The 26,650-nt window shown below is 39.8% G+C and overlaps 1 protein-coding gene and 1 long non-coding RNA gene across 5 annotated transcripts; one reads left to right on the top strand and one right to left on the bottom strand.

The window, feature by feature from the left end:
- The first annotated feature begins 1,061 nt into the window (after positions 1-1,061).
- On the top strand, positions 1,062-6,073 carry LOC117828557. Its single transcript, XR_004634433.1, has 5 exons — positions 1,062-1,237; positions 1,563-1,679; positions 2,346-2,593; positions 4,186-4,250; positions 4,342-6,073. It is a non-coding gene; the product is annotated as an uncharacterized LOC117828557 (long non-coding RNA).
- Positions 4,710-24,758, bottom strand: tut4 (terminal uridylyl transferase 4). 4 transcript variants are annotated; one of them, XM_034705657.1, is made up of 31 exons: positions 24,617-24,758; positions 24,383-24,503; positions 19,866-20,428; positions 19,626-19,777; positions 18,681-18,797; positions 18,388-18,565; positions 18,184-18,272; positions 18,031-18,082; positions 17,661-17,730; positions 17,022-17,148; positions 16,683-16,802; positions 15,126-15,320; positions 14,869-15,043; positions 14,218-14,780; positions 13,704-13,854; positions 13,282-13,368; positions 12,743-12,846; positions 12,587-12,644; positions 12,401-12,504; positions 12,203-12,292; positions 11,533-11,646; positions 11,359-11,436; positions 11,043-11,220; positions 10,918-10,965; positions 10,629-10,711; positions 10,390-10,505; positions 7,796-7,950; positions 7,575-7,672; positions 6,203-6,770; positions 5,329-5,499; positions 4,710-5,236 (listed from the first exon to the last, which is right to left on the bottom strand). In XM_034705657.1, the coding sequence occupies exons 3-31, from the start codon at positions 20,347-20,349 to the stop codon at positions 5,148-5,150; spliced, it is 4,614 nt and encodes a 1,537-aa protein (XP_034561548.1). In that variant the 5' UTR covers positions 20,350-20,428; positions 24,383-24,503; positions 24,617-24,758; the 3' UTR covers positions 4,710-5,147. The 4 variants fall into 4 exon arrangements, with proteins under 4 accessions (XP_034561548.1, XP_034561555.1, XP_034561563.1 ...); XM_034705672.1 differs by having other exon boundaries at positions 4,741-5,236; positions 6,677-6,770; positions 24,617-24,756; XM_034705664.1 differs by lacking the exon at positions 24,383-24,503.
- Between the last annotated feature and the right edge of the window lie 1,892 nt (positions 24,759-26,650).

Genomic DNA, 26,650 nt, shown 5'->3' with positions numbered 1-26,650 from the left:
TCAAGAGTCCCTAATACAGACAATTATGATGGGAAAAAACTCCTAAACCAAAATTTCATTTAGTTTCCACTGCTTTTGAGTTTGGTGTTTTAGTTCACGTCATGTTGTTTTGTAAGTCAAGAGGGAGGATATTGGAATGAAAAGGTTTGTAACTACAGACAGTATCAAATCAATGTCAGCACAACAGCTACCAAGCTAGAGAGCTCCCTCTAGTGGCTGGCTGCAGCAGAGGTCATGAAGCCCGCCGCTCCCTTTATAACAGAGTGCAGAGTCTCTGAAGAAGTTGTCCTCAAACATGGTTGCTGTTGTTGTTGTTCACTCTTATCATGCTGATTTGTGTTGAAGTGTTTTCTTTTTGGAGAACTTTGGTTTTACTAACTGTATTGACCAAAGTTTGCAAAGTGAACATCATGTTGTAGTAATTTGTTACGAAGATTGAGACCAAAGAGAATTCTTACTGTGGAAATAAGCCAAGACCAAAGTGGGATCATATTCTTCCAGACCTCTTTTCAATTAGGCTTTTTTTTGCAGGAGGTGAAATTTCCCCCTGCTGGCCGAATGAAAGTTGCCCACCTTCACTTCCATGGTGTATTAGCTTAGAGCTGCTGTTTCTGGCATTAAAGCTGCTGTCGGTAGGAATGGTGTAAAAAAGTTTACTTTTTTTCTGCTGGGTTTGGAGAAAAGGTCATAATGCCCATCAGTACTCATCAGTAAGTGAAGTAATTTGAGACTATTGTGAAATCTCTGCGTTTTCCAATGCCTTAGTATCAAGCAATGTAATTCTTCCCTCGTTATGACAGACCAATCATAGCTAATCTCCAATCCTCTGTCCTGATTGGTTAAGGGGCGCCCCCTACTACGTCCTCCGATTGGTTATGAGTCCGGCACTATCATGACTTGCACATGCTGATTTGTGTTGGGGGGCTAAGAGGAAATCTGGTTGGGAGGGATAGTGTTGACATTCGAAGTCTCTCTCTCTGAACAGATGTGTACTTTGTGACTACCAACAGCAGCTTTAAGAAACAGCAGCTTAAAAATGTATTGTACAAAATAAAATCATTACCATCTGATGTTCTTCCCAAACAGAGAGAGTGGAGTCTTGACAAACGCAGAACGGAATCCTACATTTGATGAAAACTGCATGAAACTTCCAGAAAAACAAAACGAGATGCTGACCAAGTCTGACAGACTCACACAGCAGAGGGTGGAATGTGCACTTTGGGCCGTAATAGACCAGGTTTGACTGTTAACTTCTCTTGGTCAAAATGGCTTGTTTTGAGCAAAAACAGGGAGTAGAAATAGTAGTTTACTTCTGATCCCAATAAACTACAATAACAACAACAATCTATTGAGTTCAAGTCAAAATCCTACAGTAAACAAACAGTTACTAAATAGGTAGAAAAGCAGTTCAAAGCTAAAAGTTTGTGTATATAAATGATTAGCAGTAAGAGAACTAGTCCACAGTTAACAAACAAGACATAATAATCTTGTATTTTAAGTGTTAATATTTTGTAGCACCTTCTTGAAAGATTGTACCTGATGATCACGGGATGGTCCTGCAGGTTCCTGACCGACTCTGTGTGACGGCGCCCTCTGGTGATCGCTCCCGGTCCTACATTCATCCAAAGATTCAGCATGATTCAAAACGAGCAGCTAAAGACCTGGGGACAACAGAGCAGGTATTTCTGACATATATGTAGTTGAGAATTTGACAGGCATGTGAGGGACAGAATAAGCCCTCACAAAGCAGAGTTGAAGCTACAAAGATCATACACTGAGGAGATGGAGAGCTGGTTTTCCTCCTTTATTCAACAAGAAACTTTTCTGCTTACTTGACAGTTTGAATATTGTTCAACTAAAAAACAAGATTATTTAGCTGTGAACACATTGGATCTTCAACACAGTATTTATTTGTTGCCGCTACAACAAGACTAATACCTAGCTGACAAAATTCAATTTTAAAAATGTCCAAATATAATTTTAGTCTAGTCTTAAACATTGGACCAATCTCTCAGATCCCTTCCTTACCACTAGACTTTTACATAATCATACGTTCTTTTAACTCTTGGAGTAAATTGCTGATTGAAGAACATGGTTCAAATTGAAGCTCTAGCTTTTGCTATTAAAGACCTTTTTTCTGTTCAAGCTTTAAATTTCATTCACATAAAATCTATGATGTGTAAAAAAAAGTGTCTGTTTCTTGTTGAATGAAAGCAAAGTGACAGAGAAGACCTTGTGGTTCTGTTTCCTTTGTACATTTTCATCAGTTTCCAATGTACCAGCAGCATATCTGCACCATTGCAGCTATAACTTCAGATAAACACACTGGGGGTTTTTTTATGCAGAAAGGTGCGTTTGAGGACAGAGGTCAAGCTGAGCTCTCCTTGGCTGTCAGAGGCAAGCTGTGTGACTGGCAGCTCTCTGCCCTGAGATCAGTAGAAGAAGTTAGGCGACGACTCTGGACCTCACTTTCTGTGGGACGCTGAATCAATCCGACATCACTCACCTGTTCCTGAAACACAACGTTCCTCTAAAGTTACCAACGTTGTCTTTACTTCTGCAGACGTTTTCTGACAAACATGATCCAGTCCAGGTAAGTCAGCAATTACAGACTAGTAGGCATTCATAAATAAATGTATTTTCAAACATGATTTTTTTTAACACAACCAGGGTAAATATGGAAACATGACTGAGTGTTAATCTATTTGTTAAATGGCATTTATTTGAATAGTCTTTCACAAGACAGACAACAGAGATGCTTATCCAACTCTGCATGTCACTTTTAGTTTTCAAGGACTGTCATTTTTTTTCATCCAACAGATAGAATTTAGGGGAATGAATAAAAAGATTATTACAAAAGAAACTTGCTTGCAAAACTTCAAACTTAAATTCCCTTAAGTATGGAAGTCTGAAGCTGACATGCATCCACATCTTATTTTGTTTCCTCAGTTGTGTTAAATACTTCCATTTTAGATTGATTCAAAAGATCTCAACTTACAACAGATGATCATAAATCAACTATGTTAATAGACTGAACTTTACTCATTAGTGTGGGCAGTGCAGCGTTGCATTGTGGTCTGGAATTTGACTGCGACAAGACTATTGTATTGTTTTTAAGATCGCCAAAAATGAGACTGTTTTAATGAGAAAACAAGCTTTCTTATCCCAAGATACTGAGATAAGTGAATCACTTGTAACAGAAAAAAACAGCTTTGTTACCTTGAGAAATGCGTTAAAATCTCGAGAAAGCAACTGGAAAAAATAATTGGTTATGAAAATGTATGGATGCATCATGTCTGCTTTGGGCTTCTGTACGTAAGCAAGCATTTGATCCAAATTAATCATGAACCTCCTTATAACTCACCAAGATAACATTTCCCTCTTGAGCATTAAAAAAGTTGATTGTTTGCAAAGTCAAACTTCTCCTGAATCCAGAGGTCCTCCTCAGATAACAGAATTTAATTTATATCATTAAATGATGTTCGTAAGAAAGAGAAAAAAAGTACAGGTAAGATAAATGCAGACATGACACAATCATGTTTCACTCGCCCGCTTGATAATCCCGTTGATGTGTTGGTTTTCACTGCTCATCTACAGAAGTTTATATTTGGGGACCCCATAGTTGTAGTCTCCTTTTCATATTCCTGATTCAAGGTGAGAAATGTAGGCCCCTCTTGATGTCTCACCTTCAATATGAATGTCACCGAGGCGTGATCACTGCTGTACCAGCATCAGACGTATTAACACAGTTGTGTTAAGGAGGCGAGAAGAGATCGCTGTAATCTGATGGAGCAGGCAGGGCAGAGTGTGTGAAACTCCCAGTGTGTGTTAAGCTCTCGTGCTTCTGCAACACCTGAACACTGTGTGAAATCACATACTTGCACACCAATATTATGCTGTCGTTAAGAAAGTACGAAGATGTGATGATGTGATTCTTCCTGTTCCTCTCCTCTTGGTGGAGTTGTAAGCTTGCAATTTTAAGAAGGGCTGAAGCCTGGAGCTCACATTTAATGCAGCACGGAGCATTCTCTATTTCAGAATAACTGTTCCAGAAGTCTTTTCATCAATCTTGATGTTTGCAAAGGATTTGAAAGAAAAGTGCATTACACAAAATAATTTCATGTAGCCAAGTCTCATCTCATGACTTTTTACCCTTAATCTCAGTCTTGTCTCTTATTGTTACAGATTGATTACAAAAGTCTCTTCCAATTCATAACAAGTTCTGCGTTCACGGAGCAGCCCTGCGATCGGTACGATGAACTCAGTTTCAAGGTGCAGCATATTTAGAGTCTGTATTTGCTCACGGAGAAATAACTAAAGATGCTCTCCTCTCACCTGCAGCTTCAGTGGAGCTGAACAAGGACAAAGCTAAGAACACCAGGAGTATGAGAACACTGTGGATCGATAAAGTAAAGAAGGAACCAGAGCCAAGCTCATCAGGCCCCAGCTCAGAGGACTACAATTCATTTTAATGTTATTGTCATAAGAGTGAGTTTTTTTTTTTGCCCTAACCAAGACCTATGTTGCTTTTGGTGTTTCACTGAAGGACACTTCCTGTACCATTAATGGGTGAAACTTTTCTAAGCTTTCAAGCTCAAGTACGCAAGATTAGAGAAACAAGCAAAGCACCTACACCTTTAAAACAATGAATCAATAGAACATATACTTGAGGTTACAATACGATGAGATGAACCCACACCAGACAGAGATAGTTTGCTTTTTTCTTTATTTTTTTGGAGCTTTTTTTTTTTAATATTTAAGGTTTTTCCCTTTTTCTTGCTATCCCTGCTTTTGGCACTACGTACTTAGGGTGACATGTTAGATTGTTTTTAAAACAAACGTCTATTCAAAGCCTTCATCTTCTGGCAAGCAAAGTATGAATACAGCTAATAAAAATAAAGGTTTACATTTTTCCTTGTTTACTTTACACATAAAATAAAAACACTTTTTTGGACCCCCTCAAAAATGGGGGTATTAAAATATTTGACATTTGTATCACAAATCAATGTAATGAGACAAAACATAAAAACTGTACAAAAATGATAAAATTCATTTTTAAAAATTCTGGTGATCAAATGATGCTGAGAGTAAATCATTTCGCTTGGTTATGTTACTGACCATGAATCTAATTAAAAGGAGACGCGAGTTCACTTCTTCTGCTGGATGAAATTCAGATTTACTTGATGTCGGACGTGGGGGACCAGTGGGAAGTTGGGGTTTGGATGCACCACAGAACCTAATAAAAACAGAAAAGCACATCATGAGGTGAAACTGAAACATTGGAAGAATCTGTCCTCATGATTCAAAACAAAGTTCATCCTGTCTTACCCTGGGTCACGAAGGGTTTGCCGGGCTGGTAGCCTCCATTGCCCTGCTGGATGAAGTTCTGGGGCATCCTGTAGGGCCAGGAGGGAGAGAGGGCGTACTGCGGTGCTTTGTTGTGCTCCCATAACCGAGAGCCTTGGCTCACATTTACAAACTGGGCTGGGTGACCTGTATCTGCAGAGACAAAATCAGAACAGAGAACAATTCAACACCTGGTTTCGATCATGCAGGGTGTCACATAATCCAGAATGTCACTTTAGGGTCTTCAAACTAAATAATGCTTTGAATCATGGAAGAACTAATCCAACTTTATATTTACAATTATCTGTCAAACTTGTTTAATTCTTTTATGATCTAGCTTGTCTCTTTATAGTCTGGTGTTTTTTCCATGCACAATTTTCACGCTGCTGTCTTAGCTAGCACTCACTTGAAGAATATCTCAACGGAAAAAACCCTGGTTAAATAAACGACTCAGTGTACTTGTATTAAAATATGTGATTGGTATACTTAAACATTTATAGTGTCTGGCAGATGATCAGAATTGAATGGGTAACTTTTCACTCTGCATCTCGTGATTTAAAATGTAATCGTGTCATTGATTAAAATGTTAAAAAGCAGCCGTAAAATACGATTGTTTGACTTCTGGACCCGCAACAGATGGAATGCATTTTTGTTGCCTAATGCTTAATTTTGTCTGGAAAAGTAAATAAATCTGCTGTTGTAATAAGAACTGTTAACTGGGACTTAAATCAAATCTATACACACAGTTTACCAATCAATTAAAATCTGTACCTGTTGTTGTAAAGACAAAGAATCAGGACTACACAAAGCCAGAATGAAACACAGATGGTGCCACAAAAGTTCACCCAGTGAATACCTGACTTGACTACAGTGCCATTGCCCATTAGTGCCCCAGGTTGTGCCATGTGGTTGTGCCAGTGTCCTTCCCGTCCAGGCCCGCTGATGCCCAGCTGTCTCCCCGCCGGCTGAGCGAAGATGATGCTAGGGTCGTTCAAATTCATCGGGCCGTGGTTGCCCCCCGAGCCCGTGGGACTCCCGTTCCCCGAAGCAGAGCGCAGGGCAAATTTCAGGCCAGGCGGGGAGGGGGCAGTGGGGGAGGACGAGGTGAGGACTGGGCCGTGGATGGGCCAGGAAGTGGAGGGGATGTGGACTGGGTGATGAGGCTGCCCCTGGGAGTGATGTGACTGGTGCTGGTGGGAAGGAAGAATCCCCAGTGTGGTGAGCGCTGCCGGGTGGAACTGGCTCGGGTGAGAGGTGGGGAAGCTGAAGAGAGACAGGGGAACCTGGGGGTGAGCGGGCTGCTTCATAGGACCGGCAGAGCTGGTCTTACTGTGGGAGGGCTGAGAGGAGCTGGAGGACTGGGAGGAACTTTGGGGAACAACCGTTGGCTGCGGGGAGTAGGGTGGAGTCTGCCGGCTGTCAGACTGATGAGAAAAATGAAGTCAGAAATCAACAACCAAAGTCTGTCACATTACTACAAAGGCTGACTGAGTTATGAGCAGACTGAGATAAACTGACTGTGGAGTCCAGGTATCCACGTCCAATTTTCCTTATACGCACAAATATCAACTCTTGACTCCACAGTCTATACTCTCACCTCGTGAAGCAGAGCATTACTGCTACACAGGCACGGTACAATGTTAAATATTGTTTATAACTCTACTCTCTGTAAAGAATAGTACTGCAGTGTGGTGTTTGCCGTCATAGTACCTTTCCATAGTCATATTGGTGCAGATTAGACGAAAAACAATGGAGGAATGTTTTTTTCTATGGTATTGGACCCCATAAAATAATTTGTTGATTTATCTACTCTTCAAAATTGTTTCAAAAAATCCCAGAACAATACAGTGACTTGAGAAAAACAACCATACTTGGAAACTTTGTTTTAAAAACATTTTTACAGCATAAACAGAAGTCAATAATACCAGTATTTGTTGCTAGAATTTTAAGACATCAATGCAAAATACTTGAACAGACACAACTATAAGACACTTCTTGTACATCAATAAATGCTGAAATGTTGAATAAAGAATCCAAAAATGATGCCACTTGTACTCAGTGCACCATGAAAATTTAATCTGTGATGTTGAACCAGTATCATTGATGAGTTCACAATTAATGACTGTCAGTTATTCCTTTTCCGTCAAGTCATTTTTAAAGAGACAAAGTTCTGAATTTTCTCCTTTTGTTGAACCGACTTCTGTGTGATGCGTAATCATTGTACTCACACATTCAGAGGGCTGTCTGGTCCTCCCAGGGATGTCAGCAGCTGCCTGTGGAATGGGGACTGACTGGGAGTTCACTATAGTTCGTACCATATGAGGAGCTGGGGAAGAAGAAGAAGAAGAAGACATTTTGGATGTTATATTCACCACCCTCTTGCAGAAATACTTTGTGTTGTGGTCTCTTTTTACAGTCAGTGTTTGTGAAAGAGGCAGGTTATGTGTACCTGGTGCTCCGGTAGTCCTCTGTTTGAGGTGGCGGTACTCAGGGCAGTCTCTCCTTACATGGCCCGTGTCCCCACACTGGAAACATCGTCTGTCCTTTGGCTCCCGCTCCTCCTCTTTGACGTCCTCGTCTTTATCGTTTTCCTTCTTTTTAATCCTGGTAGAGGAAAACATTCAAGGCACAAGAAGGAGGGTTGAATAAACCTGAAACATGCAGTACAAGAGTGTGAAAGAAAAAATACAAAGCTAAAGGCTCTCCTTACAAACTTCTGACTACAATTCAAACTGCAACTTAGTAAACATCTTGCACTACAGAAACTCTAATTTTAATTCAAATGATGCAGATTTAACCAAAGTCCTCTGTGAGGCTTGAAAAACAAATATTTACATTTTAAAAACTTGTATCAACAGTTCAGAATAAACAGCTCATTGTTTCTGTTACTCAGCTGGGGATCCAGGAATCTGTACTTCTCTTGCTGTTGCTGGTCTAGTCCTCTCTGAAGTCTCTCATCTCAATCACACTTTTGTCTCTCTGTTTAACTCTCCTCTGGATCTGCTCTCTGTTCCTACTTTGATAGCTGTGAGAGGAAATAAAGTGTCTGCATCTCTCTTCTTTTCGGGTTTCACAAAGTTGCTGACATTTGAAGGACTCTTTTTGTTACTTTGTGTTTTGTTACCATTTGTTGGAAGTTGCTTATCAGTGCTTACGGTTTAAATACAAAACACAAGGTTGTCATTGAGCTGATGTTGGAGAATATTTAAAGTCTTTAAAAGTATAGTATAAGTCTGGTTTAAGCTAAAATGACAGAATAAAATTTGAGAAGTTGTTACTTAACACAACTTTCTTACTGTGTGGCTGCTGTTAGATGGAAATGGCATAACTAGCCAATAAAAACAAACAACAATCAAGCTCAACACACATTACTAATATTACCTAGGGACCTTCAATAATTCATAGCAACTTCTTCAGTTCTTTGCAAGCTGAAGAATGTGCAAATATGTACACTGTGAAGTAAAAACAACACGTCTAATCTACCTGCAATCTCTTTTAACAACAGGAAAATAGGAGTCCTTTGAGAAATCTCTTCTCTCTTGTGTATTAGGGTTACAAAATTCTGGGAATTTTCAAAGTTGGAAACTTTCCATGGGAATTAACAGGAATTTTTCGGAATAAACGGGAATGATCCAGGAATTTACTAAATTAAAGGTTGGCTTTTAATAGGGAACTTAAATATAGTTGGGGAAAATATATTTTAGCATAATCCTGATTAAAACACCCAGATTTCATGCAAGTACAGTTGAATATCTATGCTATCATACACATGCACATAGCACACTGCTTACAGCAGGGCTATGGAGACCACGCCCCCTACATGCCCTGTGCATTCCTCCATCACATGCACAGATGATTTTTAGAATCCTGCAGAGGCTAGGCTTGAGAAGCTTGAGGGAAGATGCTTTTTCATTTAACATTTTGAATGGGACTTTGTTGGGATTGCATTTTTGTTAATTTTGAATGGGTTGGGTCGGGGGGGATGAATAATATTTAACTCAACATTCATGTTATTGTTCTTCAATGAAAGAATTGATTGTTCAATAAAATATTTAAAACTTGATAAAGTTCTACTTACAAATAAATCTTTTTTAATTGTATTATTTTGGATGGATGTCTGCTTATAAAAAAACAAATATTTATGCTTGGATATGATACCTTTCCATTAAATTGCCCTCAATTCCCAGTTAATTCCCATAAATTCCCACTAATAACTTCCCCTGGAAATTTACCGGAAGTGTTCCACCCCTTTGCAACCCTATTTTCAATTTTTTCTGCATTCCTACAAGTTAAATACATATAGAAGCTGAACTTACAAGCAAGAATAAAAGCTTGGACTATTTTTGGGAGCAATTTCCAGAGGCTGATGATGCTATTTATCTATTTCAATTTATTTAACCAGGAGACCCCCATGAGATTAAAAATCTCTTTTACAAGAGTGTCCTGGTCAAGATCAGCAGCACGCAATGCAGCATGGAGACACGCGCTTTAACCAATCAGAGTTAAGTTTCTGATGGTTGAATAGGAAATATTTATTGTAGTGTTGTGTAAGGAATGTGTTAAACAGGCTCAAATGTTATTAAAACGAGGACTATCGACAGTAATATGTTGGGACACAAATGTTAAAGAGCCTTAAACATGACATCTGGAGGTACATTGAGGAAATACTGGCATGGTTATAAGAATGTGCAGGAATTCCCAGGTGTAGAATAGTGACATTTCTACATGACATGAGGTCTTGTAAAACTAATCCTGCAGGGATAGGGTTGGTAATCGCACTTAAAGTAGCTGCACAAAAGACAAACATGAAAAAATATAACGTTTCATATAAGCGTGGTAATGTCTTTAGATTATTATTTTTGTAAGATTTCAAACACACTTTTTGATGCATATTCTAAAAAGACTCATTTCAGCGTGAGGAAACACAAAAAGAAGGATATGCAAATGTATACGATATTTATTACTCGTCAGTAATGTCTCTTGGTTCTTCTTGGAAATCTACCAACGTGAGAGAAATAGGTCTGTGCATGAATAGGGGACAACCTGCGCCTCTTTGGACAGTCCTTCATGTAGTGTCCGATCTTCCCACAGATCCTGCAGCACCTGTCGTTTGGCGCCAACTCGCCGTCTGTCAGCACCTTAGAGTCGAAGAAGTAGTCCTGCAGCAGAGAATAAAAAAGAGAGAGATATTTAACAGCAAACAGTTTCCTCAGGACTCAAGAGAAGATGGATTATTAAGTCTAAATCATTCATGCACTTCAGGTGAGCCATGAGTGACGTACCACTTCAGTGCCTGGGACCGGGTAGAACGGAGTTCCAAACAACTTCCTCCCGTTTATAAAAGCCTTCATGATGAAGTTAGTCACTGAAGGAGGAAAGCAAGGACATTTAACAACTAGAGCGCAGAGAACTCTACCTTATAAAACATGAAAAGACTTAAACCAGTGCTTCTTTGATCAAATATCAAACACTATAACGCTGCAAGAAAGGCCTCTGACCCATCAAAATAACATCTTAGAGAATTTGACACCAGAAGTCTCTTTTGACTGTGATGAAGTGAGCTTATCTTACTTTTTCGGGAAACTCCAGCACCGAGATTATGATTCAGATCAAAGGGATCTGAGGAGGAGAACAGACAAGCGAGTAAGAGAAGGACCTGCAGCTGAAGGTTAAGGGATAAGACAATCTATGAGTACCTTCGATAGCGATGCACTTGCTGGTCCACTGTTTCTCAAAGGTGGTGAGGCGCTTCTTTTGGCGGATGCTGATGACGTGCTCCTTGAAGTCAAACTCCTCTGTGTAGAAGCGCAGGAGTCCCAACCACAGCTCTCCCACTGACTCTGTGTTCGGCTGCAGATCGGAGAGAAGGCGACGCTGTGCAGGCAGAAGAAAACACTGAGTACCCAGGAGAGCTATACTAAATTAAGATGAGGCCAAATAATGAAATACGAATAAAAAGAGTCCCAGAGGAGTGCAAGGTTGAGCTAAAGAATAACTTTATAAAAGACCCACCAGATCTTCCAGGTCATCAAAAAAGAAGGCATTCCAGCCGTCCACCATCCGCTGTGGAACCATTTTCCCATCAAAGATCTAAAATAAAAATCAAACAATGGTGTTTGAATGAGACTAGCCGCTCACATTATGCTTCAGGTGTTTCTTCTAATGTGATGGAATATGATCGTTTACCTCCTGCAAGACGGGGATGACTGGTGGCTGCCTCTGTTGTAGGAAGTAAAGCACCATCAGGATGTATGCATAAGATGAGAGGCTTCCTCTTGATGCGTCCCCAATGTCGCAGCGCTGTGTGCACAAAGATGCTTAGATTACAGAGCAATAATCAAACAATAATACAAAAAAAATAAAGATAAAGGCAGCAGGAGACACAACTCCCATCTCCTGAGAGGGAAATTCGTTTTTCAACAGTGGAATGTGGTGACTTTGAAGTGTAATGCCTGTTTTAACTAAAGGCTCATCTCAATGGGACCTCTAATGACAATGAGAGTAGTAATCTGAGCCCGGCATCGGCAAAAAAATGTTTTGCAGACATACTTTAACAGGACACTCCATTCATTTACAGTTGACATTTGGCTCTTTGAATGGCCTTAAACTGAATATTTTTCCATTAACAAAATAGAGCAGAAATCATGCTGCTCTGTCTTGATGGGGTAAATGTTTATGATGTAGACATTGGTTATATTTTTGGAAACGTCCCGTCAGAGACTGTGAGTACTGTTGGAATCCAGAAAAGTTTTTACTCATAACTTTAATACATACATTTTATGCAAACCTGCATACTTTGCTGTAACTTTGTGATTAATTAATTATTATTTGATCAGTTTTGACCTTTTTTAAATACCTTTGCAAACACCTTCATTGTGTATCCAAGGAACTGCACACGTGGATCCAGAGCTGCGTAAGTAGCCAGCATTCTTGTATTGTGTTGAGCCTGTGAAGACGAGCGGTTTGAGTCAATAGATGCGGCACTTTCACTTATGAGCAAGAACTGTAAGCACTTTATGACACTGTAAGAAGGTTAAGGGCCTCATTCACTCACCAGTGTATTGTAAAGGCTAATGTCTCCCTCCAAACCACTCTGTCTGTGTTCAAACTTCACAATAGGCACTTTAGCTGTTGTGATAGGCAAGATGTTCCTCAAACCTGCAAAGCCAAGTCAGTCAGATTCACTCCTCGACAGTACAAAAGCAATAAAAATAAAAAAATCAGTGAAAGGTTTACTCACCCGTGTGCTTCTTCAGCACTTTTGCAAGACCTTCAATAATCTCTTTGCAATTCAGATTCTGTATGTAGGATTTAGTGAGAGAATATAATCGTTACTCATGTGTCATTTCACTGAGGAAGCCAGAGACATCAAGTGATCATGTGCGTGTTTGGTTACCTCTGCTGTCTCGTGACCCTCCAGAGTCATGCAGATGTCGAGGTCGCTGTCCCGGAAGCCGAAGCCATTCTTGGAGGAGCCGAACAAGCAGAGCTGAGCTTTATCTGTGGATGAAGTAAGAAGCTTGTATCCACTTTCAGAAACCCATTTTTATGTTCAGAAATGATAAAACCAAAACTGGTTTCTCAAATAATGACCAGGGGGCTCCGTCCATTCTGAATCTGGGTAAGATTGGGGTGATAAAACGCAAAAATTACAGCAGATGTTTTTACAATGAGTGCCTTTCAGAACAGGAACTGCGGCTGAAGGTTTTAAACTTGAGGAATGCTCAAGACATTTACATGAACAACAAACAGACACAAGTGTAGATACATTTGGCGTAATAGACAAATAAAATTAAATCTGTCTCATAAACAAACCTAACAGTTCAGACCTTTGAAAAAAGGCTTGGTTCACCTTATAGGAGGAATATTAATGATTTAAGGCTCTGAGCACCATTGTAAACATGTTGTGTGTACTAGTTCAGTCCTGATGCTCACCATTGTACTCCTTCCTTATGAACCTCTCCAGGCTGCCAAGGATCTGCTCCCTCTTCTGCTGCTCTGCATGTGTGGGTGACAGTTCATCTGCAAACAGCAGCACAGAAATTCAGTCACACATTGCAAGTATAAGTCAATTCACTGATTTAGCCTATTAGTAGTACCTACTGTGAAACAGAAGCTTAAAAAGGTTCCTCTAAACAGGGCTATAAAATAGTTCAAAGTTTAAGGGGTGTGGCATCAATAAAAAAGGGGGAGGGTTCCTACAGTTCCTATAAGTATGACAAAGTTCCTGTGATCTGAAAACAGCTAACTTTTAAATGGGTGCAAGCTAAGAATTAAATAAAAAAAAAACATCATGTTTCTGTGTCAACAAATCAGGAAGCATTTAACAATATACATGTGAATGTGAAGGATCATACAATAGCAGATTCTGCAGAGGCCATCCAGAATATCTCTGAAGCGGTCGTTCATGGGGGGCAGAATCTTCAGCTCGATCTTCTTGAAGTCTTCAGGGCACTCGTCCTTCAGGTGGCCGTCCCGTTTGCAGATGCTGCAAACCACTGTGGGAGGCTGGAACACAAAAACGTTCATCAAATAATCAGGGACACATGACTTCTTTTACAGGAACTGAGCGCAAAAACAACGGCATAATGTATAGCTCCAAAATGTCATTACATATGAGCCAATCTGTCAGTTATGAAAGTGGAGGTCTACAACTTTGCCTGAAGTCATCTGAATCATGAACTGCTCTGTTTTAAACTGAATTACATACATCAGCACAAAACAAACATTTGATTCTATCATACATGAGAAATGTTTTCTTTCTCAAATATAGATTCAGAAATATGGTCCCTACTTTTACTATACTACAGAGACAGACTACATGCTGAGTAACATCAGAGAACATGAACGCACAGTGTTAATTCTGATTACCTTTCCACCAGTAAATATCATCCTATCAAATATGTAGTGCAGATCTTTTGATGCAATGGGTCCTTCTTTTTCTAAAACACTGCACTGTTCCTCCTCTTCTTCCTCCTCCTCCCCCTCTTCCTCCTCCTCCCCCTCTTCCTCCTCCTCCTTGTCGCTGTCCAGCAGGCCATTGGGAGAGAAGGAAGGTTTGTTCCCCTCACTGAGAACCATGTCCATGAGACTGGCATCCAAAGTCTTCTCATCCTTCTTTCTGGACGGATCTGAACCATCTTCATCTTCGCTGTCATCTTCCTTGTCCTCCTTCCGCCCCCTCTGAGTGCTCAGACTTTTTTCACTGTCCTCATCATCTTCGTTCTTGTTTACACAAGCAGCCTCCGCCTTCTCAACCCCTTCCAACTTTGCAGCTTGCTTCCCTGCCTTCTTGCTTCTCTGACACCCAGCAGCGCCTCTTCTCTGAGGACAAGCGAAGTATTTGTAAGCCGTACGAAAGCGCTCCTGGATGTACTCAAAGACCATCTGACTGTTCAAGCTGCGCGCCACATTCCTCTTCAGGGCGAAAGGATCTAAACTCAGAAAAAAAGAGCACACAGAGTCAATTTCCATGACTTCTCCAGACCGAAAGAAGAGTTTGTAACAGGAGGGGACTTTTACCTTCAATAGCGAGCCTGCGACGAGGCCAGTTCTTCCCTTCCCTAGAGAGGAGCTCCTTCAAGCGGATGCTGATGATGTATTCTTCCAGAGCAAACTCCAACGTGTAGAAACGTAGCAGCTCTAACCACAACTGGCCCAGGGACACGCCTTTTCTGAGGTCCAAGGTCAGCCGAGTCTGACAGAATGGCGACAATAAAGACGTCAAATCTGACACGGGTAATCATTTCTACACCATGTGACTGTGTGCTGAGACTCACCAGGCCTTCAGAGTAATGAGCATCTTCAGGTTTCCTCTGATCCGGTTTTGCTCTTCCTTCTCCTCTAGCCTCATTCCGGTTCTCCCCTCGTCCGTCCGTAGAGCTCTGAGGTCTGTGCTCCCATCGGACGAACATGTCCAGCGAGATTCCAGTAAGATGATACTCGTCTACACGTTTCACATCAAAGCCTTCGATCTGAAGGAGGAAAGTCAAAGTCAAACACCATCAAGGAAAATTAGCAAAATAACTCCTGATAACTTTTTCTCTCAGTGATGCTTGTATCTCATTGTATTCGCTCTTGTATCGTCTGTGGGTAATCCTCTAGTGTCACTTTTATGACTTAGTCTTAACAATAGTGGGCGTGGGTAACTGGTAAATAACCTACAGATATATTAAATAAAAAGTTTCATCTCCAGAAATAGAATCTTTGTTCTCTGCAGAAGCTTCAGTGCCAGAACAAGGTGTGGCGCACTTTTTTTCCACACCTGGTAGCTTAGTCACCAACCTCCTGCTATTACACCTGCTACACCCACTCTGCTGTCCTTGGCTGTTTATGGACTTTACAGGAGTTTAAGAATTTAAAAGATCAACCTATTTTGTTTTAAAAGACCTTGAATTTTTTATTTTCTGCTGAGATGTACGGATTTACAGCAGGAGCTGATGAAGTGTAGTTGCCGATGCAGCAGAGCAGGTTTTGGAACAAAACAATTGACACCTGGCAGTGATTTTTTTTTTAAAACTTGATGTGTGCTTGGTCTGCATTATAAAGGACGTCAACATGGGTCCATGTGTGAGCACAAAGGATGACAACATAATGTGCTGCTATTACAAATCACTTTGGATTTGCAGATTGTGGACATATTGTAATCCTTCACAATGGATCTGTCACATCCCACACCCCTAATTTAACCACAGAGGGTTAGCTGCCTGATGTGTATTATCTGAAATGTGCAACTTTAAGAGTGCCTGTTTAGCTTAGTGATCCTACACAGACGATAAATTCCTTGTTGCAGTGGCTGCTGGTTCAACCACCACCTCAGCCTTTTGCTGCACATCATTCTTCCCTTTCTTCCACCCACACTTCCTGTCTGTCTTCAGCTTTCCAATCCAACAATGTCCAAAAGATGACTTTTAAAACGTGTAGGTAACCTTTGTTATTATTATTGACATCTTTTCTACTCTTTACCCTGCGATCATCTCTCTCAGGACAATGTAAGTCTGAAGAAAAGAACATTATTCTCAAGTAAAACTACAGAAAAACAGAAGTCCCCACCTACACTTATCTAAACATTGCAGAGAAGCTGTTTCTGCTGGTAAATGCTGGACACTAAAATAGAACAACTCTTTCGTTGACAGAAAGAATTGTGTTTCCTTTGGTATTGTGCAATGTAATCACCATATTGCTAAAAAGAACTAACAGATCATCTCGAGAGCAGCAGGAGGATTTCTTAACCAAGTTTTTGGGACTTTATGGATCTGCTCTCAGTGAAACATCATGAACAAACACCATCTGCTCCTAAAAGTGGACATGGTTGATGGCACTTTAACTTCTCTTACCCAGCGGCCCAGGTAGACAGGGAGGATGGGCTCTCTCCTCTGCTGCAGGAAGAAGATGACCATGAGGGCGAAGGAGTAGGAGGGAATGCCACCTTCAGCCTGGCAGTCAATGTGACACAGCTGCAGTGATGCAAAGAAAAATACCTTACAGTTAATCTGCATTTACATCTTTGCACTTCATGACTGATCCAAAGAGAAGTCTGTAGTTTGCAACAACGATCTCATTCTGATTTTTAGCGATCCTGACATATGGGTCAGATATGTCTTGTTTATGCAGGGATGAAGGTGTTGGTAATAAAACTACTAAATAAAATGAGTCACTGTTGGTGTCAGGCTTACCCTTGCCCAGTAGCGGAAGGCCAGCACCAGAGGAACCAATCGAGGCTCAAGTTTTGCCAGGGCCGCCAGGTGATTGGTGGTTAGACAAGCAACGTCATTGCCTGCACTCACTTTGCACATCAGGCCACTGCACAGAAACAGAGTAAGGGAGGATAGAAATTAATGAAAGGAACCATTCTTAAACTGAAATTGAACAGCAAATTAGAAGACTTTTTAAAAAATATGATTAACACAGGAAAAAATAAATCTATTCTACCCTGAAGGCTTTGCATGGAATTTCTTGTTTTGGTAGAGGGTTTTATGAGGTTACCAAAGTTTGAGCAGACTGTTATTGAGTAAGGGAATTACAGGCCTAAAGGTCATGGAAGATTAAGTTGATATGTGCAATAACAAAAATACACAAAACACTCTGGTACACAGCTGACTTTGCTGCCTCACATGACCAAACTAAAAGACAGTCATAAAAGGATTACTTTCCTGTATTAGCAATAGAAAGTCATAGAAAAAACTCACTAATGTGGCCCTACAGTCACTTTCTGGACGTGTATGACAAATTATTCAAACATTTATTACAGAAAACTAACAAAAAACACTCATAGATGTAAAGAATAACCAGAAATAGGCATCATTTGTTCTCACCTGCTAGCATCCCGACAGAAGACAGCAGGAACTTTGGCATGAAAATCAGACTCAACCTCGGAATATTCAGCTGGAGAAAACACACAGAGAGAAACACAATATATTACCTGATAGAAAGCTGAACAAAGAGTTATTCCTCTTAGGGTGTTTTACAGAAAACTGCAACCACACAAAAATGCACAATCCATCCAAATGAGGTCCTTAAGGGGCAATGTTTGTATCTAAATTCAAAACCAAAGCAAATTAAGAATGTCCATAAAGTGTGCTCTGAGAAAATGTTCTACTTCTACACTTAAACCAATAGAAGTTCATGCAAGTTCAAAGTAAGTACTGATTAAGATAAAGTTTAAGTTCACATGCTGAAACTTACAGCTGTTCTTAATGATTTCCAGCACTTGAATCAAGACCTCAGGTTGTGTCATCTGAAAAGTAATGAGAGAAAAAAAAAATGTTGATATCAGTCGACTATGTCTTTTTTACGTGTTTAGAGAAAATGCAGCATTATTTTGTGAATCAGACTTACTGAGGAAGGGTGGGTGACATCGATGTTGATATCACTTGTTTTGAAGGCAAATCGGGTAAGACATGAACCATAGAGGCGGAGACCACAAGCTGCAAAAACCAAGAAGAGAGGATGATTCATTTAAAGAGCATGTGCAGCATATTTCACACTCAGAAGACTTACAAACAGCACCTGATAATTATAAGACACATAGGACCAGCATACTTGAGAGGTGCCTCTTGATGATCTCCTCCATCCTGCCAACCACGGCCTTCCGAACCTCGAAGTCCTCCTCTGAGATCCCGTACACTGTGGCTGTTTCCAGGACGGCTGCGTCCACCGCCTTCAGCTGGGCAACAGAGGCGGGCGGCAGGGCACGCAGTTCATTCTCCTCCTGTTTCTCCTGATTCACCACGACCAGAATACACAAAATACATCATTCTAATACTTTACACCAAGCCTGTTCAGATCAGTGTTAATAGAGCTCAAGGTCTGGGATTAGAGGCAGCACAACATACCATTATGTTCTTCTTGTGTCTCTTCTCCTTGATGTGTTTGTGTGCTCCTTGGATGTTCTCGATGTGCACGGAGCAGAGCTTGCATAAGTATTGATAGGTTGGGTACTCCGGAGACTGCTGAATAATCAAAGAAAAAAAGCAATTAGTTCTGGCACAATATCTAGATATTCTTAGTTGGATTTTTTTCTGTTTTATACCGAAACATAATCACGACCATTAACTCCGTCAGATGCACACACCATGTCAAAAATCCAACAAACCTTTAGTATGTGTCCTCAATGATTCTGACTAAAGTGATCTCACTAAGCAGTCCCATGACACTGGTATCAACTGTGTCAGTCGGTGTAATCATATAAAAGGGCCAGTGTTGACGGCGTATGATCAATCCCCAACACAAACAAGTATACCAAGAGGTGAGCATAATGCATAAATAAATAACATAATATCAAGCTAACTGGGAGAAACTGAACCGTTAATCAAAGATAAAGCAACACAGCTGCCAAGTGAACGTGGGACAGCTGGCAAGAAACAGACTGTTTGAATTTGTAAGCACAGGCTAATAATAATATCACCGCCACATCACTACAGCACTACTAGATCTAAATATAATACAATTTTTGGATTCTGTTAAATGTATTTGCAATTTCTGACATATTAAGACTCTTATTATTGAGCAAAGACACAGTTTTGCAGCTACGGTTCACACTGATGCACCCGACTGAAACACAAGGCCATCTAATTTATCCTCACTTTGTATGATTTAAAGATCTGCTGCAGACATTTGAAATGTTCTAAACTTGTCTCTTATATCAAAATAAAAGATACTTGTTCAGTTATTTAAACACATTTTTCTATTTCTCTATAAAATGATCTGACTGAGATGTATGATGGATGCTTAGATCAGTGGGGTCATAAGTGTACCATGTGATGGGTCTTTTTCCTTACTTTCAACAGTCGGTGGATGTAGTCTCTGTAGAGGCGCTCCTCTGCTTGCCGGAGGCCAAGCTGTTGGTCTGTCAAGGGGCTGTCCTCCACACTAAGCCTCCTCTCTGTGCGCTGCTCAACAGACTGATGCATCAGTGCAGCAGTTCTCACTCCTAACATCAACAAAGATGAAGCAGATTAGAGATACATTAATGGAAGAAGACTAAATAATCTGTACCTCAAAGCCTCCTGTTAACCCACCATGGGATCTTTCCTTTGCATGGGCTGCAGTGGAACTCTTGGCCCTCTCTGTAAGACCTTTCTCAGGTGTGCCCAGTGCTGCAGGAGGGCTGGTCTCTCTGTTTGCTGAAGGGCTGTTGTCTGCAGACAGAGATGCCCTGGAGTCCACAGCCTGTGCCATCAGCTGCTGTTGGGGGCTTGTCACTTTTCCCTTCCCTCTTTCCCCAGAACTTGTCCTTCCAGTCAGTCTAGTCAGCCTGGAGGGTCGTCCTCTCCTCTTGTCCAGGGGTGTATCTGTGAAAGTCTTGCCTGGTCCGCGGCTTCCCTGGCTGCCTATATTGTGCTCATCCTTTGCAGCGGTGACGTTTTCTTGTCTGCGGGGCGCAGACTTGGTGCCCTCCCTCTGAGCAGGAGCTTCCTTGTTTGACTTCTCGCTGGACAAAGCTTTGGCCCCTCTGGGCTGAGACTGTTTGCTTGATTTTCCCGGGCTTCTGGACTCATCCATTCCTATTGTCCTGCTGTTTGTGTCCCTGGTGGGGTCAACAGTGTGATGAGGTTGACCAGGGAAGCTGGCCACCTAAAGTCTTGGTGAAAAAAAAAGGAAAGAGAAGCGTTAGACGACATTTAGTCTTGCTCAAACAGGTCAGGTAAAGCAAATTTAACAGATGCAAGTGCCAACTTTCTTTGCATGTGATTCGCTAAGTCATACACCCATATTACTTTTATGCAACACAATTTGAAGACAGTGATCTACTTTCCAAGAGAATACTCAATTCTTTAACTGTCTAGAAAAGGAAAACCTTTTCACTGCAAAAAATACAAGTACTTGGGCATAAAAGTTCTGATTGCTGTTATGTGGCAAATCTTACACACTAGTGCTTCAGCTACTGAATTTATTCACCATTTAACTTTGTGTGTTCTGAAAAAAATGACTAAACTGCTGCTACTTCCTCTAACATAAAGCCACAAGAGTGATGTCTTATCTTGTGAAATAAATAAAAGCTTCACCTCCACAAAATTCCAAAAACATGATGGCATAAATGACAAAGACAGAGCGGGCCATGGTTTCTTTGATAAATCTAATTCTTGTTAATTTCAAATCTTAAATGCTGTTTTCAAAGGATAGACTCAATGCATTGAGGATTTGACTGCACAGTAATATCAGCAAGACCTTTAAAACAAATGAAGACATCAGCAGCAATGACACACAGCATGTTTTTAATGCAACTTAACTTGGAGAAGTTTTGTGATACTGCAAAATACATTTGAAAAGCCGAGTTTTTTTGTTTGAATTGGCTAATCCCAACATGAGTGCAGAAGTTCCACTACTTTAGAGACTTGAACATCTGGGTTGTAAAGTTAAAACATGTGTGAGTATAACAGTATCTGCACTGGCAATCAGACAAGATGAGCTGGATATTTCAGGCACATTGGCAAAAACCAGATATCACGCATCCTGGCGTATAGGGTTGGAACCAAGCGGCAGCCTCCGTCCGCAAGAATTGCCTGTAGTCGTTGGCGAGGAGGTTCAAAGCCAGCCTCTTTACCTCACACTAGCTCGACAGCAGTTATATTGAGTTCAGCAATTACAATATGGCTCCTGCTGACGATTGGCTTCAAAACAGCGCTTCCGAAAAAGATGGGTGACGTCCCGGATACTACGTCCATTATCTATACAGTCTATGGTTGGAACTAAAGATTGTGTTTAATCATGCATGGCTCAGTTCATGAAGTGGGTGTAAAACGCTTCATCACAAATACTCAAATTTATAGGATTGAATTGCTTCTAGAGCCACCCACTCAAAAGTCACAAGCCCTCGGAAAATGTCTATTCCTGTAAAATGTTTTTAATAAATGATACACTTAAACCTGTTATCAAACATGACTAATTGATGATCAGTTTCTGTCCATTAATTAACCTGTTTATCCTCCAGATCTACAGAGCAAAATCATGTTAGCATCAACAGACATGTAGAAGAAAAGGGAGCATGCGCAGAGTTTTCAAACGGGTGCTAAAATGTCATGATTGGTGTATGTTCCTCTTGTAGGTGATTACATAGTTCGGATGAAGATAGTAGCCAAATAGTGCTTTAGGTAGTCACATAAAGCAGCAAGAAGTCTGTGGCTTTACCAGGGACTCTGAATCAGAGCAGAGAGAAAGTTTATAAATACATGTCACCCAAAACCAGCAGAGAGCCAAAGCAGAGACTCACCAAAAGGGAAGGGGGAAGTATTTTTCTTGGCTTAACAAAAGAACCTAAAGTTTCTTTTTTCCACTGTGCATCACTGAACAGAAGGCGTTTCGTAAATCACACTGTTACAAAGCTCCATCATTAGTTACCTTGGAATTATATCTTATCAGGTAATGTCCTTCAACTGCCACATGATCACATGAAACTGCCTGTTTCACTTATGTTACATCACAAAAAAATCATGTAAATCCACAAACGATGCAGCAAAACTTCTCAATTCCTTTTTTACTTTTTAATTGGATCATGCAATTTCCTCTTACTAAGCTCCTGCAAAACATCTCTCTTCTCCAGTCTTGACAGCTGGTTCAAAATGCTTTCCGAATGACAAGAACTAAGATCATCTTTCTCCTACATTAGCTTCTTTACACTGGCTCACTAGAATATCTAAAATTCAATATAACACCATTCTCACCTGTAAAGCTCTACACCGTTTTCCAATTCTTATGCAAGTTTTTGTGAATATTTTAAAATCTTGAAATGTTTCAAAGACATTAACAGTTTTATTTTGTATACAAATGTAAGGAAAACTGTTTGAAGTTTTTGTTGAAGTTTGAATAAAGTTGTAGTAAGTATTAAATATTATTTTTTTCAATCAATAGAACATTAAAAATGGTGCCTACTTTTTAATTTTCACAAGTTATATCCTCTTATCACCAACTTGCAAAATAATTTGGCACACTCATTTCTACAGATTCTGCATTTATTTAAAAATACAGCCGAAAAACATCTTTTTAACCACACAGTTGAAGAAATATATTCACTATCTGACTTCCTAAGAAATTTGAAAACGACTGTTGACATAGTTTTTAAAATATTCACAAAAATGCAACTTGCACAATAATTTGGAACATGGTTTAGATGTAGATATCCAGTTAAAATGTTGGATGTCAGTACGAACTGTAAGTAGAGTTTCTAACTGTGATGTAAACATGTACTGGAGTTAGTCCAGGATGAGACTGCACTCAAATCATGTTATAACCAATTGGTGAATCTTCTTACAAATTATTATTAACACAACAATTACCCAGCAGCAGACACACTTCTTTGTTCTTTGTTGCTTCACAAACTGTTTGGCCTTCACTTCACTCTCGCAGACAAACACACTGGTTTCTATTCATTTACAAATCCCCTCACTGGTAAAACCCTGTTATATCTACAGTCACTAATCAAACTTCACAGCACAAACCGTAGCCTGCACTCAAGTAACTTTATCAACATCATCACAACTAAAATCCTGGACCTCCTTTGGCCACACCTCCTTCCAGTTTCCCCGCTGCAAACGACTGGAATGACCTGCAACAATCCCTAAAGCTGACCTCTCTCTTTCTCAAAAACGTATTACACCCCATAACTCAACATCACTGCACTTGCTTTTAAGTTGCTTTTAAGTTGTTCACTCCTGTCATATTTTGTATTGTATTGTCCTGTTTCTACGTTTCTCTGTATGCCCTATCTGTTTTTGTTTTGTTTTTATTTATTGTCATGCCACCTGTGTTGCCTTTTCACCCAGGTCGTTATTGTTAATGAGAATTGGTTCTCAATTGACTCACCTGGTTAAATAAAGGTTAAATAAATAAATACATTTGGAGCCTAAAACATCTGGCCATTTTTAATTATTTTTCATTTTAGCATCATGGCATCAGTGGAGTTGGCTCCTGAAAAGCTGGGTTCCAGAGTGCAGAAGATTTGCAACATTGTACTTGCAGAAAGCAGGCCTGATCGTGGGAGGCAAGACCTTTAATTATGAAACAACTTTGCAATCTGTTTCATTCACGTCATTGACATGATAATTCCCTTAGTAAATACTGTTATTTTGTAGGTCTTTGTCAGCCTGTTACATCTGAGTTTTTTTATGTCTGTAGAAGTTGACTGATTATCAAATAGTCTATGTCAAAACGAAACTAACGTTTACTTATCACCAGTAACACGTTTACATGTCATACAGTCAGAGCCGAAGCAGGCAGTACAGTGATGTCCCAGCTGTTATGTTGAAATCTGTCTACCCCTCCAACTGCATCCCGCACATCAACCCTTATAATGTCGGTTCTGTTGTTTTACCGTAAACGTATTTTGTGTTAAGTTACGGGACGATTTGGAAATCACAAACTCGTCTGCTCGGACTTACACTTCTGCTAACGTTTGTTTCGAGTTAGAGAAAAACGAAACTGCAAGGGAACCAGATTCCGACATAACACCAGGGTGAACGTTAGCCCAACTTCCAAAACAGAGACGAAGAGGGAGAGGGCATCACACACGCAGGCACTACACATCAATTAATGTGCTCACCATTAAAAGCTGTTTCTTGTGCTCTGGGAATGATTCACGCTGACTTCCTAGAGACTCTTTGCTGTTAGCTGTCCACAAAATGTTAGCCACTGTGCCCCCGGCGGTCGTCCGGCTGAGCTAGCTAAAGGGAGATAAATAATACTGGCACTCAGTTTGCAAAACAGCAGCAAGTCATAAAAGATAGAAAAACAACATTTCAACCCTTAAAACAACCATGATTAAGATGTTACTTACTTTCCAGCTCGAAAGTTGATTTTGGATCAATGATTATCTGTCTCCATGGTTCTGTGCTAAATAATGTTTTTCAAATCCCACGGCCCTGGTCAAAACAGCAACCATTGACGCCATGTTAATACTTAGCCCCGCTGCATTGTGGGAATGCCAGTGATCATGAAAAGAGGCGTGTCGTGTGTGGCGTTCAAATACTGACTGCAGTACAGTAGCGTTTTTGTTGTTCCCAAACACGCGCTGGGACGTTTTTCTTGTAATAATAATAATGCTAATAATAATAAAATGTATAATAATAATAATAATTTATTTATATACCACTTTTCAATACAAGTAACAAAGTCAACAACATTGATTAAAATATTAAAATATTATTTTATTGATTTAAAAATATTTATGTTTACAGTTCTAAAAATATAATCCCAGTTATTCCACGTCAGTTATTTTTCCATGGTGATGGATTATTATTTGCCTGTTAAATGTGATGGAACTCTTTTCAGTGCATTGTTTTGACATGAATGCATGCAATCAGTTTGACTCTGGTTTTGCCATAGGGTGTTGCTCATGTTAGTGAATGTTAATAACCGCTGTCAAGGGTTTGTCAAGGGGTTTTGACCAATCAGAATCAAGCTTCTTACACAACCGGAAGATCAGTAAGAAAGCCAGGTAATAACCACAGCCAGACAAGAATCCATCACCATGGAAATGAGTAAATACTGTTATTTTGTAGTACTAAGTGCTTTACAGTGGGCAATAAAAACAAGAAGAAGTGCAAAGTAAAATGAAGCAATAAAAAATAAAATGAAATACAAGCTTAAAAACCCTACAAACTTATAAAACAGACCCTTAAAATCAGAGCTAAAATTAAATAAAATCACACAATAAATGCTTTCCTGTAAAAATGTGTCTTGAGTAATGACATAAAACACGGGACTGACTCTGTAAGTCTGATCACCTCTCGTTAGAGCTACCTGACAGGACCCCCTGCACTTTTTAGATGAGTTTGACTTCTTGCTTATGGGTTTAATTCTACCATTTCATGCATAAGTCACTTAAGAAACAGCAATACTTTTAAATTTAAGGAAGAAATACACTTATGGAGATCAAATTACCTTGTGTGGAGGCTGCAAGAACAACACAACAGCAGACGGATACTGGCCCAATAATCTTTAAGGAGAAAAAAAAAAAGTTATAACAAAAATTCCAAAAGTTACAGTTTACAGTTTTCGTGTCGGGGTCTTGCCTCACCCTGTCGGGATTCTTTTTCCCATAACAACCTGCTAACCATACATTATCCCTTACATAATATAGGAAATCAGTTGAATTACAGGACAAAGTTGTATAAATAGGTAAAAGTTGTATAAATAAGTATTACAAAACAGCCAAGTCCCACTATAAGTTTTCTTTTATAGAAATGTTGTCAGCAGGGCATGATGTTTATTAATTGGACCGTTGAATAACTATGGCTCTATTGTAGTCACTTAAGTTACACCATTTTTACCTGCAATTGTTTTCTGGAATATAGGAGGTAAAAATCTAAAACATAAGTTTAATATTCGCAAAATTTGGATATATTTAAAGTCACTCCTATTTTTTAACCTAAAAATGACTTGTAAATCTTTTACACTTTGAAGAAAATGTTGAAAAATAAATAGATTGAGACTGTCTGAATTACATGAATTGAAATGCTATTTCTATCTTTATTTCATTTCATTTATTTCCTTTGAATGTATTTCATTCTGATTTACTTCAAATGAAGATTTATTTTTGTATTGTTGTTTTACAGTCAGTTTAGTTGTTATATCTTAATTTGTAGGCTAATCTAAAGATGATATTTGAAATATTCATTTGTGAAATGTTTAACATTTTAAACGTCTGTTTGTTAATTAAAAATGCTGGGTAAATGCCACACATGTATGAATAGGCCTAGATAAAATACAAAATCAGTGTGCGCCACAAATTCTAGACGGAGGCTTTTATTTTGTAGGTTCTTGCGATACAGGAAGTGTTGATCCACCTGATGTTTGACTTGACTGATCG

Source organism: Notolabrus celidotus, chromosome 2 (genome assembly GCF_009762535.1).
Source record: "Notolabrus celidotus isolate fNotCel1 chromosome 2, fNotCel1.pri, whole genome shotgun sequence".
Lineage (NCBI taxonomy): Eukaryota > Metazoa > Chordata > Actinopteri > Labriformes > Labridae > Notolabrus > Notolabrus celidotus.
The sequence above is the reverse complement of the archived record's forward strand: the minus strand, read 5'-3'. Positions and strand labels throughout refer to the sequence as shown.

Bases quoted from the DNA above. Each gene is read 5' to 3' on its own strand.
- tut4 (XM_034705657.1), bottom strand. From the start codon at position 20,349: ATGGATGAGTCCAGAAGCCCGGGAAAATCAAGCAAACAGTCTCAGCCC. The intron at 18,083-18,183 runs GTAAGTCTGATT...ATTACTTTTCAG, and splicing joins ATGTCACCCACCCTTCCTCA to ATGACACAACCTGAGGTCTT. The intron at 10,712-10,917 runs GTAAGATAAGCT...TTCCTCCTTCAG, and splicing joins TGCTGGAGTTTCCCGAAAAA to TGACTAACTTCATCATGAAG.